The 12,830-nt window shown below is 37.1% G+C and overlaps 1 protein-coding gene across 2 annotated transcripts in view; it reads left to right on the top strand.

Moving 5' to 3' along the window:
* Positions 1-12,830, top strand: part of PPP2R5C (protein phosphatase 2 regulatory subunit B'gamma) — a 72,257-nt gene that overhangs the window by 36,344 nt on the left and 23,083 nt on the right. For both annotated transcript variants that reach the window (XM_065749781.1, XM_065749793.1), the window contains one exon: positions 7,522-7,721. In XM_065749781.1, coding sequence (XP_065605853.1) covers positions 7,522-7,721 — 200 coding nt within the window. The remainder of the gene's footprint in view (positions 1-7,521; positions 7,722-12,830) is intronic.

Raw genomic sequence — 12,830 nt, 5'->3', positions numbered from 1 at the left:
GCACCTGTTCTGAGCTTCAGTGACAACACATGTGCTTCTTGGCTCTATTAATCTTATTAAGCCATGATGGTTTCGTATTGTTTTTTTATTTATTTTTGCTGTTATTAGTCTGATAGCTTGTTTAATTCTAGCAGTCCTTAGTGTATAATTTTTTTCCATTAAATGAGAGACTATATTGTTTCAAAAAAGGAAAATCATGCATTCCAGTGAGATGCCTTTCATTTGAATAAACAGTTATTTATTTAGAAACATAAAACTTAAAAAACTGTTTACTTAATGACTTCAGGCATCTTTTCTCTTCTTGCCTCCCTCCAATTTCTGTCCTGTGAGGTTAAGCCAAGTTTCAGACAGAAGCTGTCATAGGTGGAATCGCTTTTTAAGTGGACTGTTTGATCTGGACTACAGATCAGCATAGAAGCAAAGCCAGTGCTACTGCTTCACTGGAAAAATAATGCTGGATTTTTCTCTACTAGCCATGATTTTAACTTAAAACTGAAAAATACAGTTGAACATTCAGAAATTTTAATCTTTTGAAAATAAGACACAGCTTGCTTCTGTATTGTGGATGGAAAATGTGGCACTTGTACATTATTTCAAGCATTGTTTTTAAACTTCATATATAGAGAAGTACTTATTATGGATGTCAGTCTTGTCAGAGTGCATTCCAGAATGTGGAACAGCAGTACTTGGGAGCAGTGCAGTTCCAAAGACAGAGAAACCAGCTACAAATTTCTGTTACTTGGAGAACAGCCAAAAGGTATTGATGGCAGCAGCTCAGTTCCTTGAAGGCAGAGAGGAGTGGAAATAAGCTACTGCTTACAGCTGCTTCTCATTTCTCTCCTGGAATGCTCCTGAGAACTGTGGGGCTGCATAAAGGCTGCTGACCCACAGCATGTCATGCTTGCAAAGTTCCAGGCTGTTGCGTGAGCATCAGTTCAGATGGAGTGCATCCATCTGTTGGTCTCAGCTCACCTTCTAATTGGCCTAGAACAAAACAACTATATTAGCTATTCAAACTATCAAAGCATTTTATTGTCTTCCTTGCAGAAGCTGTGAGCACCTGTAATTTTAATTATTGAGCAGGAGCTGCTGCAGAATGATTGTTCTAGGTCAGGCTGAATGTTCATCCAACCTTTGGCATCTTGTTTCTGACAGGAAATGTGATCTTGAAAAAGAAAGGGGAAAAAAGTCAAACTTCTCAGTAGGAATGTACACAAATACAATATATGGTAATTGCAGTTGGACCTGTGGCTTTGATCACTGTGGTTGTTTTTATTGTATTGAGTATTTCTTTTGTCTTCTCTCTCTCAAAAAAAAAAAAGCCTATTTCTATAGGATCAGTAGAGTTCCACATAAAGCATTTTGCTGTTGATATTGTTATATCTGTTTTTGCAATCTATTGTATGCATCATAAAATCTTGGGTTGTTTCGGGTAATCTGCACCAGAACTCCCAGGGCTGCTAGTTACTGTGTGAAATGTATTGCATATTATATGTAATTACAGTAATTTTTTGCATTCCTTAAGTGTATTTTGAAGCACTACTAGAAGTAATAGCATTAATTAAACATTCCGTGCATGAACTGGAAAATTTCCTTTTCCAAACTCCTTATTTCTATTATCACCTATTAAGATAAAACACCGTTATCTAAGGGAGTTATGTTTCTGTGTTATTTAGTTCTGTCATGCTTTCAGTAAAATCTGCTGAAGAAAATCAGAGAACTAATGAGTACATCAAGTAATAGAAATGAAGTAAAAGTTCTGTAATCGAAAGTATTTCTTGATTGAGACTTGAACAGTAATTTAATCCTTTCAAAATCAGGTAAATACTTTGAATTGAACTTGATCAAAAGTTAGACAAGCATTTGTCATCTTGCCATTACTGTGATTTCTTTTTTTAAGATTTGATCACTAGTTCTGTAAAAAAAGTAAATAAATAAAAAAGAGAGAATTCTATTAAAGCCATGTCTGTTTTCCCATGTTCTGCAATCCCTCTGCCTTCAGTCTAGCAACTTTAATTTCCTTTACTCTGGATGCTGAACACTTATTCATTGAACAATATGCTATCACGGTATTATTAGCTGAAATGTCTGTGGGGGGAAAAAATGGTTGTTGCAAGATAGCAAACTCCTCGTGTTAAGCACAGCTGTGGTGCAAATTACAAAGTGTTACTAACATTACTGATGCTGCTTGGTTTTCTAATGACATCCAATTTAAATGACACTAAGGCTTGCTTTAGATTGCTAGAAGGGACTGTGTTGTGTTAACAGTATGCTTTGTGTTATGTGCCGGAGAGCACTCTAGTTTACAGTTAAATGTTGTTCCTCCATATCATATAAAAGCTGTAGCCTCTCAGTATATTTGAAGACACATTTAAGATTTATCATCTACCTGCAAGCAGGAGTCAGGCTGGGGTTTCTGTTCTGTGCTTCTGTCCTAAGGAAGCAGTCACTTTCAGAATTTGCTCTTTTAGCAGTTTTTTTTCTGTGACTGATGCTCCTGCTGAGCCTTTACCAACAAGTAAGAAAGTGCTCATACAATGAAGAGGGATTGTGTGTCCTCTATGTATTTTTCTGTAAATTATCATCAGTGTTATGTGTTTTCTGCTTCCAAAATGATGTAGGGAGTTCTACTGACCACAGATTGTTTTGTGCTAGCAATTGTATCAGCTGTTATTCCCACTGAGACATAACCTGAAAACTTTGAATGTTTGACTTTGTTTCAGTTACAGTCTGTACTAGAAAACAGCTGTTCTGCATGGCTTACCCTGTCTTGACTTAAAGCCCTTCAGTCAGGAATTGTTAAATGCTGATATAGAAAAAAGAGCTTCTGTGAAAAGGGGCACAGTAATGATGACAGAAAATACAGAACTAAAAATGTTTTTTTTTTAAGACAGGCAAAGGTTATTAATTTATGAAAATGGGGAAATGGGGACTTGTCATCATGTAGTGATGTTCGAGTTCTTGGAGGGAGCTATGCTACCTTTTAAGCAATGATCTCTTCTCATGAAGTTGTAGTTCCTGGGTGCAGAGTGGTGTCACAGGCAAGCTGAGAAGCAGGCAGGAACAGGAGGAGGGCAGTTATCATTGGGAACACTTTGCAGTGAATTCATTTACTTTGGTTTTGCAGTAATTGCTGCTGAAGTACCTGGAGCTTCCAAAGAGTTTGTTTTCATTCAAAGAACTCGGTTGGCTTTCACAGTTGATTATCTGTGCTCTGCCAAGGCTAACTGTCGTGTTTGTCTGAGTGTGACACTGGTGTATTCAGTCTGATAGTAAAAGCACAGCTGATACCAATTGTACAGTGAAAGGAAATGTTCTATACTCATCAGCGAGTTTGTCTGGCAAGGCCACAGTCTGAGGATTTTAAATGGAGTAGTTACTTCAGAATCAATGCCATTAAGTATGAAGAGGCAGAGCCTGCCTGTCTGTAGGCTGGGTAAGATGATGCAGCAATTACCCTGGGACTGAAATGAGGGAAGACCTGAAATACCTGAACAAGGAAAGAAGGATGATCCTTCGGGCTCAGAGGCTTATCTTGTGATTATATCACTGACTTCTGGGGGTACCTTTTGTGGTGTGTTGGAAGTTATCTCACAAAAAGAATAATGGGGTAAATAATGCTGATTTGGGCATAAAATCTGCCTTTACAGTTTTACAGTATTTGTTTGTGTAAATCTGGTGTCAGGAATTGATGGAAATCAAATCCAATCTTATGGTTTGAATTTTTTTATGATTCTGAAAAACTGTTCCCATTAAGTTGGCAGATCAGAAATAGTATTTATTAAACTATGATAACTGATAAGGGTGGGTGATATTAGTGCTATGGCTGGAAACAAAATTTGTAAGTATTGAATGTAAATAATTCAAATTGCAAAAGGGGAGTGGCTCAGTGAATAGTACAAAATGTCAATTTTGGAATAATCATAAGGAGTAGCTTTTGAATAGCCACAGTGCTGAAAGAGCTGCTCAGACCTAAAAATTAAAAAAAAATACCCATTAACACTCCCTTCAGATGTCTATTAACCTGAACAGTTAGAATTTAGAGATTATCAACTAATTGAAGCGGAAGCTGATGCACATGTCACCAGGCAGTGAACTGAAAGCACGTGTCCCTGGCACATGTCTTCAGATAAAGACTTCTTCAGAATTCTCCTGCTACAGACACCTTCTCTACACAAAAATTATGGTGTAATCAGGACAGATTCTTGGTCATCTTCAGTAATTGTTGTTATACTGAAATCATCCTTTCAAACATTAAAATTAGGGATGATCTCAGCTTGACAGCAAGTACTTCATAAGCATCATGAGGGATTTGAGGTCAAGACAGGTGAAAGCTATGGAAGAGCATGCGTGAGGGTGGAGGATTGTGGCAAATAATTGCTTACAAGTGTAACTGAAGTACTTAAAATATTAAAGCCAACTCAAAATTAATGTTGAGATAGTTGGCTCGCCTTTTTAGAGCCTTTTTAGCCTTATTTCTTGACCCTCTTAGTTGTCAGTCTTTTGTTTCAGGGATTAGTGGTAATTACAGTTTTAATGCTTCCTCTCCTTTCAGGTGATTGGAGTTGTCTGTTACTTCTGAGATGGTAGGCTCTTAGGCTCCGGATTTTGTGTAGTACAGCATAGTGCTCCTAAGTGAAATCACGTTGCTGTACTTCATGCCAAATCACTTTCCATTTTACAGTTAATTTGGAAAAGGTAATCTTTCTAACCACTGTGTCTCACTTGCAAATTCAAGTCATACAGACTACTCCATTAAATACTGTTCCCAGAAGGAATTATTCATTAGTGTAGTTTTTAATAGACAAAAACATAAGATGCAGTGTTGAGATGTGTTAAGATGCAGTTTGTGTGGCTTAAAGTACAATAAAGTCACTTGCTGCACTGTACAGAAGTTCTGTTTTATTTGTTAGAAAGTTGTTGACCTCTTACCACCTTCATTTAATACTTGAGCTCTTCACTGTCTTACTGACACTGAAGAGTGTAGCCAGTAATGGCTTATGTACCCTGGTTTATTTCTCGTTGGTTCTTTATGTTCTTTGGAGCTATTTCTCTACAGGTTTTCTTGTCTGTGGTTTGTTGAAATTTCTTTGGAGTTCTTCAGAGCAATTTAGTGTATGTAGCTTAAAGAAAGGGAAAAAAAAAAAACACATTTTAGACCAGCACATCTTATAGGCTTATTGTAGCAAAAGTACTTTTGAAGGTAACTTCCTTTTGAGAAGGAAGAGGCTACTCTAGCTTTCTTAAGGATGAGTCTAAGCAATGAGCTGCTCATTGCAGTACCAAATCAACTGGACTGCAGGCATCAATCAGTCAGGCATTCAGTTCATTAGTTTGCATGAGTTGTGTTGGGTGTGTGTATGTTTATGTTCGGTAGTACCTCTAGAAATCCATTGTTAGATGAGGGCTCATTTCATTTTTAAGTGTTTGCATTCTACGTTATGCTAAGGGAAAAGAAAAGCCATTAGCTAGAAGCAGCAGAAGTAGGTAATCTAGTTTTATTTTGCCTTTTATCGTGCTATTTATGACTCAGCAATTCATAGCCAACAATAATTAAAAACAAAGACTTGTCATGTGAAAACATAACGTGTTTTGCTGCTAACTTAAGCAGGATTTCTGTCTTAAACTTAATGCTGTTGTTATTAGACCATTTTAATTGGATGTGGTTTTTTGCTGCTGTCAAAATCTGGTACCGTTTTCTTTACATCTGACTGGTTATTTAAGTGTTCCTTAATTACTGAAAGTTAATGTCCAGATCCCCAAAGCTTTGTCTGTATGTCGTATGAACCATAATGTCATATGCATTGATCATTTTAATTACTTGTGGGATTACTTAGGCGGACCAGGAGGCACATACAGAATTTTGTAGCATCAGGTAAAAAGCTGGAAGGTAAAAACTTGAACTCCTTCAGAGAACCAAGGTGTCCTTGTCAAACAGTAAAAATACCACTGCACAAAGCACTGTGTAAAAGTCAAGGCAATATTTATCTCAAAAGGTTACATGTAAATTGATGTAATAGTGTTACAGACAGGGAAATGGAGTTGTGGAAAGAGAGTACAAATATTCTCCTTGGCTGGGTTGGTTGGTTGGTTTCTGGATAACTTGAGGCCAGTTTGTCACATTCAGTATCTGTGAAGTATGTTAAATAGGTATTAAGGAAGAGAAGAATTTAATAAAATAGTTTTGCACACACCTGAGAAGAGGCAGTTTAAATGTGAGGAGTAAAATAAAGCACCAGCAAAAGGTGTTCAGAAATATTACAAATATGTAGACTAGCTTCACAGGTCAAAGATGCTCCAGGTGGGGGGAATTGGACAGCAAGGGGACTGGAGTCTTGAAAAGTAGACAGAATTTCTAAAAACCCTCACCAGCTCCATTACCCTTCCCTGGAACTGCTCCAGAGCCTTGATGTCTTTCTTGCAGTGAGGATCCCAAAACTGGACCCAGCGCTCAAGGTGCAGCCTCACCAGTGTCAAGTACAGAGGGACAGTCACCTCCCTGCTCCTTATAGCTGCACTATTTCTGATACAAGCCAGGATGCTGTTGTCCTTCTTGGCCACCTGGGCATACTGCTGGCTCATGTTCACTCAAGCATCAACCAGTGTGCTCAGGTCCTTTTCCTCTGCAGATTTTTCTGGCCACTCTGCCCCAGACCTGTAGTGTTGCCTGGGGTTGTGGTCAAAGTGCAGGATTCAGCACTTGGTCTTGTTGAACTGCATCCCCTGGCCTCATCCCACCTATCCAGCCTATCCTGATCCCTGTCTGTGTAGAGGACCTTCCTGCCCTCTGACTCTTCCCCATCCCATCTTGGTGTCATCCTCAAATTTATTGAGGGTGCACCATGTTGCAGAGCTGGCTGTAGTTACTGAGATGAACTGCATATGCTTAAAAAGATTTATAATCCCAGTCTTTCTCTTGCACATGCAGAACATTCAAATTAGCATTACAAATTGGCAAAATAGTTGAAGATGCTAAGTGCAACTGCTCCAATTTCTTTAATTTTTTTTCTGTTTTGTAGTTTCAGTAGTTATTCTTATATGTGTTTACCACTTGTGTTGTAGGAATGCTTGATGGAGAAATGGAATTTGTTCAGTGATGAGCCTGAGGTTGAAAAAGTGACTCATTAGTTTCAGCTGTCGGAGAAACTGAAAATCCAGAAGTGTATTTCTTAATTCTCAAAGAATATTTCTGCAGATGCAGCATAATGTTTTGTATACAAATAGAGTTCTTTGGGGAATTCTCTGAGGCATTTTGTTTCTCAAATACGTGGGTTTTTTTTCCATGTAGTACCTATTTCTAGCAAAGGCAAGCATGCAACACTTTGCAGTCTTAATTCATTCTATGTAATACTGTATTTTATGGAGTTAATATTTTGGACCACTGTGTTGCTGAAAATTGTTTGAACATTCTAGAATTTTGCTTATAAAGACCATAATGCCTGTGTCTCAGGGAAATAAAAATGAGGAGAAGAGTGAAGTCTGCTGCGATGTAACTTATAACCAATTATTTTCACTTTTCAGATGTTCCTCCTGCTGATCAAGAAAAGCTTTTTATCCAGAAGTTACGACAATGTTGTGTACTTTTTGACTTTGTTTCTGATCCACTAAGTGACCTAAAGTGGAAAGAAGTAAAACGAGCAGCTTTAAGTGAAATGGTAGAATATATCACACACAATCGCAATGTGATTACAGAACCTATTTACCCTGAAGTAGTACATATGGTAAGTGACGGGCACCAGTCTGAATTTTAATTCACAGTTGCTTCTTCAGCTATGTCAATCTATTTTAAAAAACCCTACTGAGGTCTTCAAAAAAGATCAACTACTGTCTGTTCATCAGCAAAATGGTAATATCATTGTTCTTTTTTAAATCTTTTTGCCATTGTTGACTTCTTTGTAAGGTAGAAGTTGGGTACTGTTGTGGTTTAACCTGGCAGCAGCTCAGCACTGTGCAGTCATGTGCTTGCTCCCTGCTCCTAGCAGTATGAGGGAGAGGATTGGGGGAAAGAAAAAAGTAAAGTAGAACTCATGGGCTGAGCTAAAAACTGTTACTAAGACAGAAGAGGAAGGGCAAAATAATAAAAGTGGTGATGATAATGAAGATAGTAGTAATACACATGCGCATGCATGCAAATATGTGTATATCAGATATATATATAAAATATGGCAAGTGATGTACAGTGCATTACAGTGCAATTTCTCACCACCGACTGATCAGAGCCTAGATAGTGCCCAAGCATCCACTGTTGTCTGGCCAACTTCCCCCAGTTTTTATAGTTCCACATAATGCTGTATGGCAAGGAGTATCCCTTTGGCTAGTTCATGTCAGCTCTCCTGGTTCTGTGCCTTCCCAGCTCTGTGCTTCTCCAGGCACCTCACTGGCAAGACAGTATGTGAATTTGCAATGTCCTTGGCTCATCATAGCACTGCTCAGCAACAATGAAACAACAGTCTTAACAACATTTTTTTTTTTTTATTTAAGAAAAGACATAGCATGAGACACTTAAAATCACCTCTGTCCCAGGTGATAAACCAGGACAGGTGCATATGTGCAGCAGAAATACATTTTGATTTAATTTGATAAGAATAAATCTTCATGATTTATTATTAGATTTATTTTGGGATAGATGTTTATAAAAACTGGGGAAAGTTAAATATGCCTAGGTTTTTAAAAGAACGTAGATAGCAAAACTGAAAAGTTGAGGATAGTTTCGTAAGGTGAGAATTAAGATCACTTGTTGAAACTTGACACTTAATCTTACATAATCACATTCAGTACTATTGGTTGAAATGGATTTTGTTTTTTCCTGCATTCAGAGCTGAGAATGAGAGTTGGACCTTATTTTGTACATAAATGAGAATTCTGCTGGAACAAGCTATATGAACTTAGATTTCTGTTGTTTTTCCCCTTTCACTATCCAAACCAAAGCCAATTAGACCCACTTTACTTTTGCCATATTTAAGTCCACTCCAAAGTAGGATACCATGAAACTACAAGAGAATCTTTCTGCTCTCATTGTGGTGAATGGACACCAGTTGCCTGGAGTAGCAATTGGGCTGGGAACAGAATGCTGTCTTTTCAAGACACTATCTACACAGTTTGCAAACAATTCTTGACTATGTGTAACATGAAGTTATTTTCCCATGATCCTTAATAGCTTGACATGAGCTGTTAGTGTGATGAGAAAACAATGTATGTTTAACATAAATATAACAGATATAAACTCAATAAGATTTTGAGGTCCTGCTCCAAATCAGGGACTTAAGAGATTCTTTAGAACAGATTCTAAGGTTTTTTTTACTACTAAGTAATTTTTAAAGTAACATCATTGTTATCTAAGCTCACCATAAGTGCTTACTGATGGATGCTACTTCTGTGAGAAATCGAGTTTATGAGAATGCCTAATAACTCTGTATGTCAAAAATATACAAAGCTTTGAGGATGGTTAATGCGTCCATTAGTGGGGTTGTCTGGGTAACTTATTTGTATCTCTCATTTTTGCTAACTGATTGTTTTGTAATATTTGACACCAATGAAAAGGGAATTATTAAACAGTAAGCTTAAGATTTTTTTTAAATAAAACAGAATTCATGATGAAAGGTTTGAATATCTGTCAGACATTTGGGTTGACTGTGTGAGGAGTCTTAGCTGTCCTTAAGTTTATAACTTCTGTATTATGTTTCTTCCTCCATTAAAAAAAAAAAAAAAAAAAAAAAACTGTGACAGAAATACGTTTGGCCTAGGAGAATATAGTCCTGTAGCTTTTGCATGCAGTTAGTGGCAATAGTCTGTATTTTTGTCAGTCTAATAAATTTTGGTATAGGATTTGATACCTTAATCACTTGTATTCTGCTATGAGCTCACAGCATCTTTCAGTGAACTTCAAATGCTTTTTACACATTAGATTCTATAGGGTGTAGGAATTCCTTCCATAGAACTTGCACAGCATTGTGGTATATACTGCCAGTTATTGGACTTGGACTAGTACTTTGAGGTTAACTTCAGATAGCAAAATGTACTCTTCAATATGAATGTGCATGCCACAAAGAGAAGTATTGCTGTAGGATGAATATGCTTGTTTCAGGACAGATAACAGAGAAAACTGTTCCATAAAAGCAGCCTTAAAAAATTTAAACCTAGCAGTAGGCTCATGAATTGATTATATGGATTTTCAGGTAAAAGAAATGTAGTGTCTTCTGTGTACTTTAAGGGTCCTGTCTACATCTGTCTGCACTTGGACTTGTTAGACTGAACTCGGGATACTATCCCATCTAGTTCAGCATTCTGGTATTGCCAGTGATGAGTGTAGAAGTTGCTGATAAAGATGAAGTCTTTTTCCTTTCTTTTTATGAGTGTCTGGTTGTGCCATTCTGTTCATCTTTGTTACTCATCTGTATATGAGTATTTATTTATGTGCATGTTTATATAGGTGTGTACACAAGATTTGTTTTCTTCAGTTAACATGCTGTTTAGGCCAAGCATGTAGAGCAATGATTTACACAAGTTTTCTACTTGATAGGAATAATATTTTTTTATAAAAGGTTTTCTTTTTTTTTTCCATCTTTTTTATTCTTTACTCTGATAAGAGCACTCTTTACAGCTCTAGTGATCACATCATGTTCATTTCCCCTCTCTGGCCCCTGCCTCTATTCTTGCTTCAGGTATCTTTGACGAATTTGTGGTTAGATATTCTCTTTATACAGTATATTCATCTGTTGGATTAATTCAGTTATTCAACCTTAGTCACAAATGTCTTTTCAGTAGATAGTTTCTAAAATGGATTTAATGTTATTCTCCAGAATGGATGCAAGTATTTCTTTCCATTCTTCCTCAAGGAACCAACTGATGTGTCTTTCAGATTCTCCTTATGTTCATATACAAAGATAGGGTGGGAAACTAAAATGTTTCTATTAAATGTGCTTGTTTTACAAGTTCACTTCTTGTATGTGTTATAGTAAAGTTGGACTGACTGTCCTCAGAGAAGGAACTTCCATCTTAGAAGTGGAAAATGTGGACAAATGCCTAAATGCATTCAGTAAATGTAAATACCAAATTCAGTAGTTCTGATGAAAAGCATCTGTTCCGGATTTACTTGTTTAGTAAAGGGGCATATGATTTAATTTAGCTTGGCTTTTGAAGAAAACAGGGCTTCATGAGAGAGTTCCATTGTATGCTTTCTGTGAGAAGCATAGGCATTTCCCTAAATGAGCTTGATAGAACTCTTGTGAGAATTGTTAGCTTTGTAGAATACTGACCCTTATGATTGCTGCTTTTCATCTCAGGGAAGGATGGGCAGTGTCTGTATTGTGTCTATGAAAACGAAGATCAGTACAAACATTCACCAGCTAACCAGTCAAAGGATGTTGAAAAAAGCTCAGAGGAGGCCAAGGAAATGCTGAATCTGTAGTTATTCTGAGATAGAAGTAAATTTGAAACTTGTATAAATGAGACTTGTCTCTGGAGCTTCCAGCATACTTTCCTTGATTATGATGGGTTACTTGTGAATGATAGATTAATGCTTTTGTGAAACACGTAGACCATTATTAAGTTTAAAATTGATAATATCTTGGGAATGAGTTTGTATTTTATAACCAGATCATTTCAGTAATTAAAGCTATTTTCACTGTTTTTTTTTCCACATATTATGAAAATGAAGTTATGTGCCCAGTTACACGCATGGAGAATTTAACTGTTATTTCTGGTTATGTGGGTAGGGGTTTTTTGTTTAATCTGATACACAGTATGGAATGAGAGATTTTATTGGGACTTAAAGTGTAGTATTTGTGGCTCTACTTAGTTATTAGAATGCTAAAATATAGAGAATGCAGACTGTCAGATTACGAAGTTTGTTATTCAGAGCTGTTCATGTCAAGCTTCACTTGGACTGCTCAGCAGAAGGGAATGTGTGTCATGTTCTCTCTGTAATGCCTACTCGCTTGAAACTTTTCTCTAGTTTTGCACAAACTGAGCTGCCAGGAAAGTAGGGAACATAACCATGATGGCAGAACATATCTGTGAAGCTGTAAAAATGCAGCATATTTGCCTTTTTTTGTTCACCCATGCTTCAAAGTTACATCCTTCAGAGTCAAGTATATCAGTGCTGAAAGCACAGAGGGAATTTTGGCACACTAGTCCAGATTTCATAAAGTCTCAGATCTGATAAAATTTGAGGAGGTTGGGAGGTTCTGTTGTGTTATTGAGGGGATGTAGATTAATCCTTTGTGCTGTGTTTGCTTAAGTACTTCTGTGGGAATTGGAGGAATTAGAGGAAATTGGCCTTTGCAGCTTGCATCTTACCTGTTTGGTAAAAAGACAGAGGTTAGGAGATGACTGGCCAGTTGACAAAAAGATAAAGGGTACAATGATATTAATTAATTGTAAGTTTTCCTAAAGTTTAGTGGCATAGACAAGAGAGTTTCAAGTCTGCCTTCACTGAGAAACGCTATACCTTGATCTGAGCACTGAGTTTTCTGTTCTGTTGGTCAAAGATTTAGAACACAGAAGAGCTTCATTGCTCATGAAACAAATTAATTGCATTTTGAGTTTTTAACTTGTTCAACTTGATATGCACAAACAAAAAAAAAGGGGAATGGGCAGGAGGAGAAGTATGAGTCAATGCTAAGACCTTACACAACCCAGCATTTCTTTCTTTATAGCCTGAGTCTAGAAATGGCTGATTTGTCTTCTGTTTAACAGCCTTAGGGAGTTCCAAGTCTCATCATCCCTGTTTTTTCTTGGAAGACAGTTGGCTATTGCAAGTTTTCACCTTTTGTAGAGGAAGGTTGGAGGCTGCTAGTTGATTGGTGTCTGTGCTTTTAGAATATCTTTAT

The sequence above is a fragment of the Cyrtonyx montezumae genome, unplaced genomic scaffold (genome assembly GCF_038088225.1).
Source record: "Cyrtonyx montezumae isolate F1298 unplaced genomic scaffold, pur_monq_1.0 scaffold_10, whole genome shotgun sequence".
Classification (NCBI taxonomy): Eukaryota; Metazoa; Chordata; class Aves; order Galliformes; family Odontophoridae; genus Cyrtonyx; species Cyrtonyx montezumae.
The sequence above is the reverse complement of the archived record's forward strand: the minus strand, read 5'-3'. Positions and strand labels throughout refer to the sequence as shown.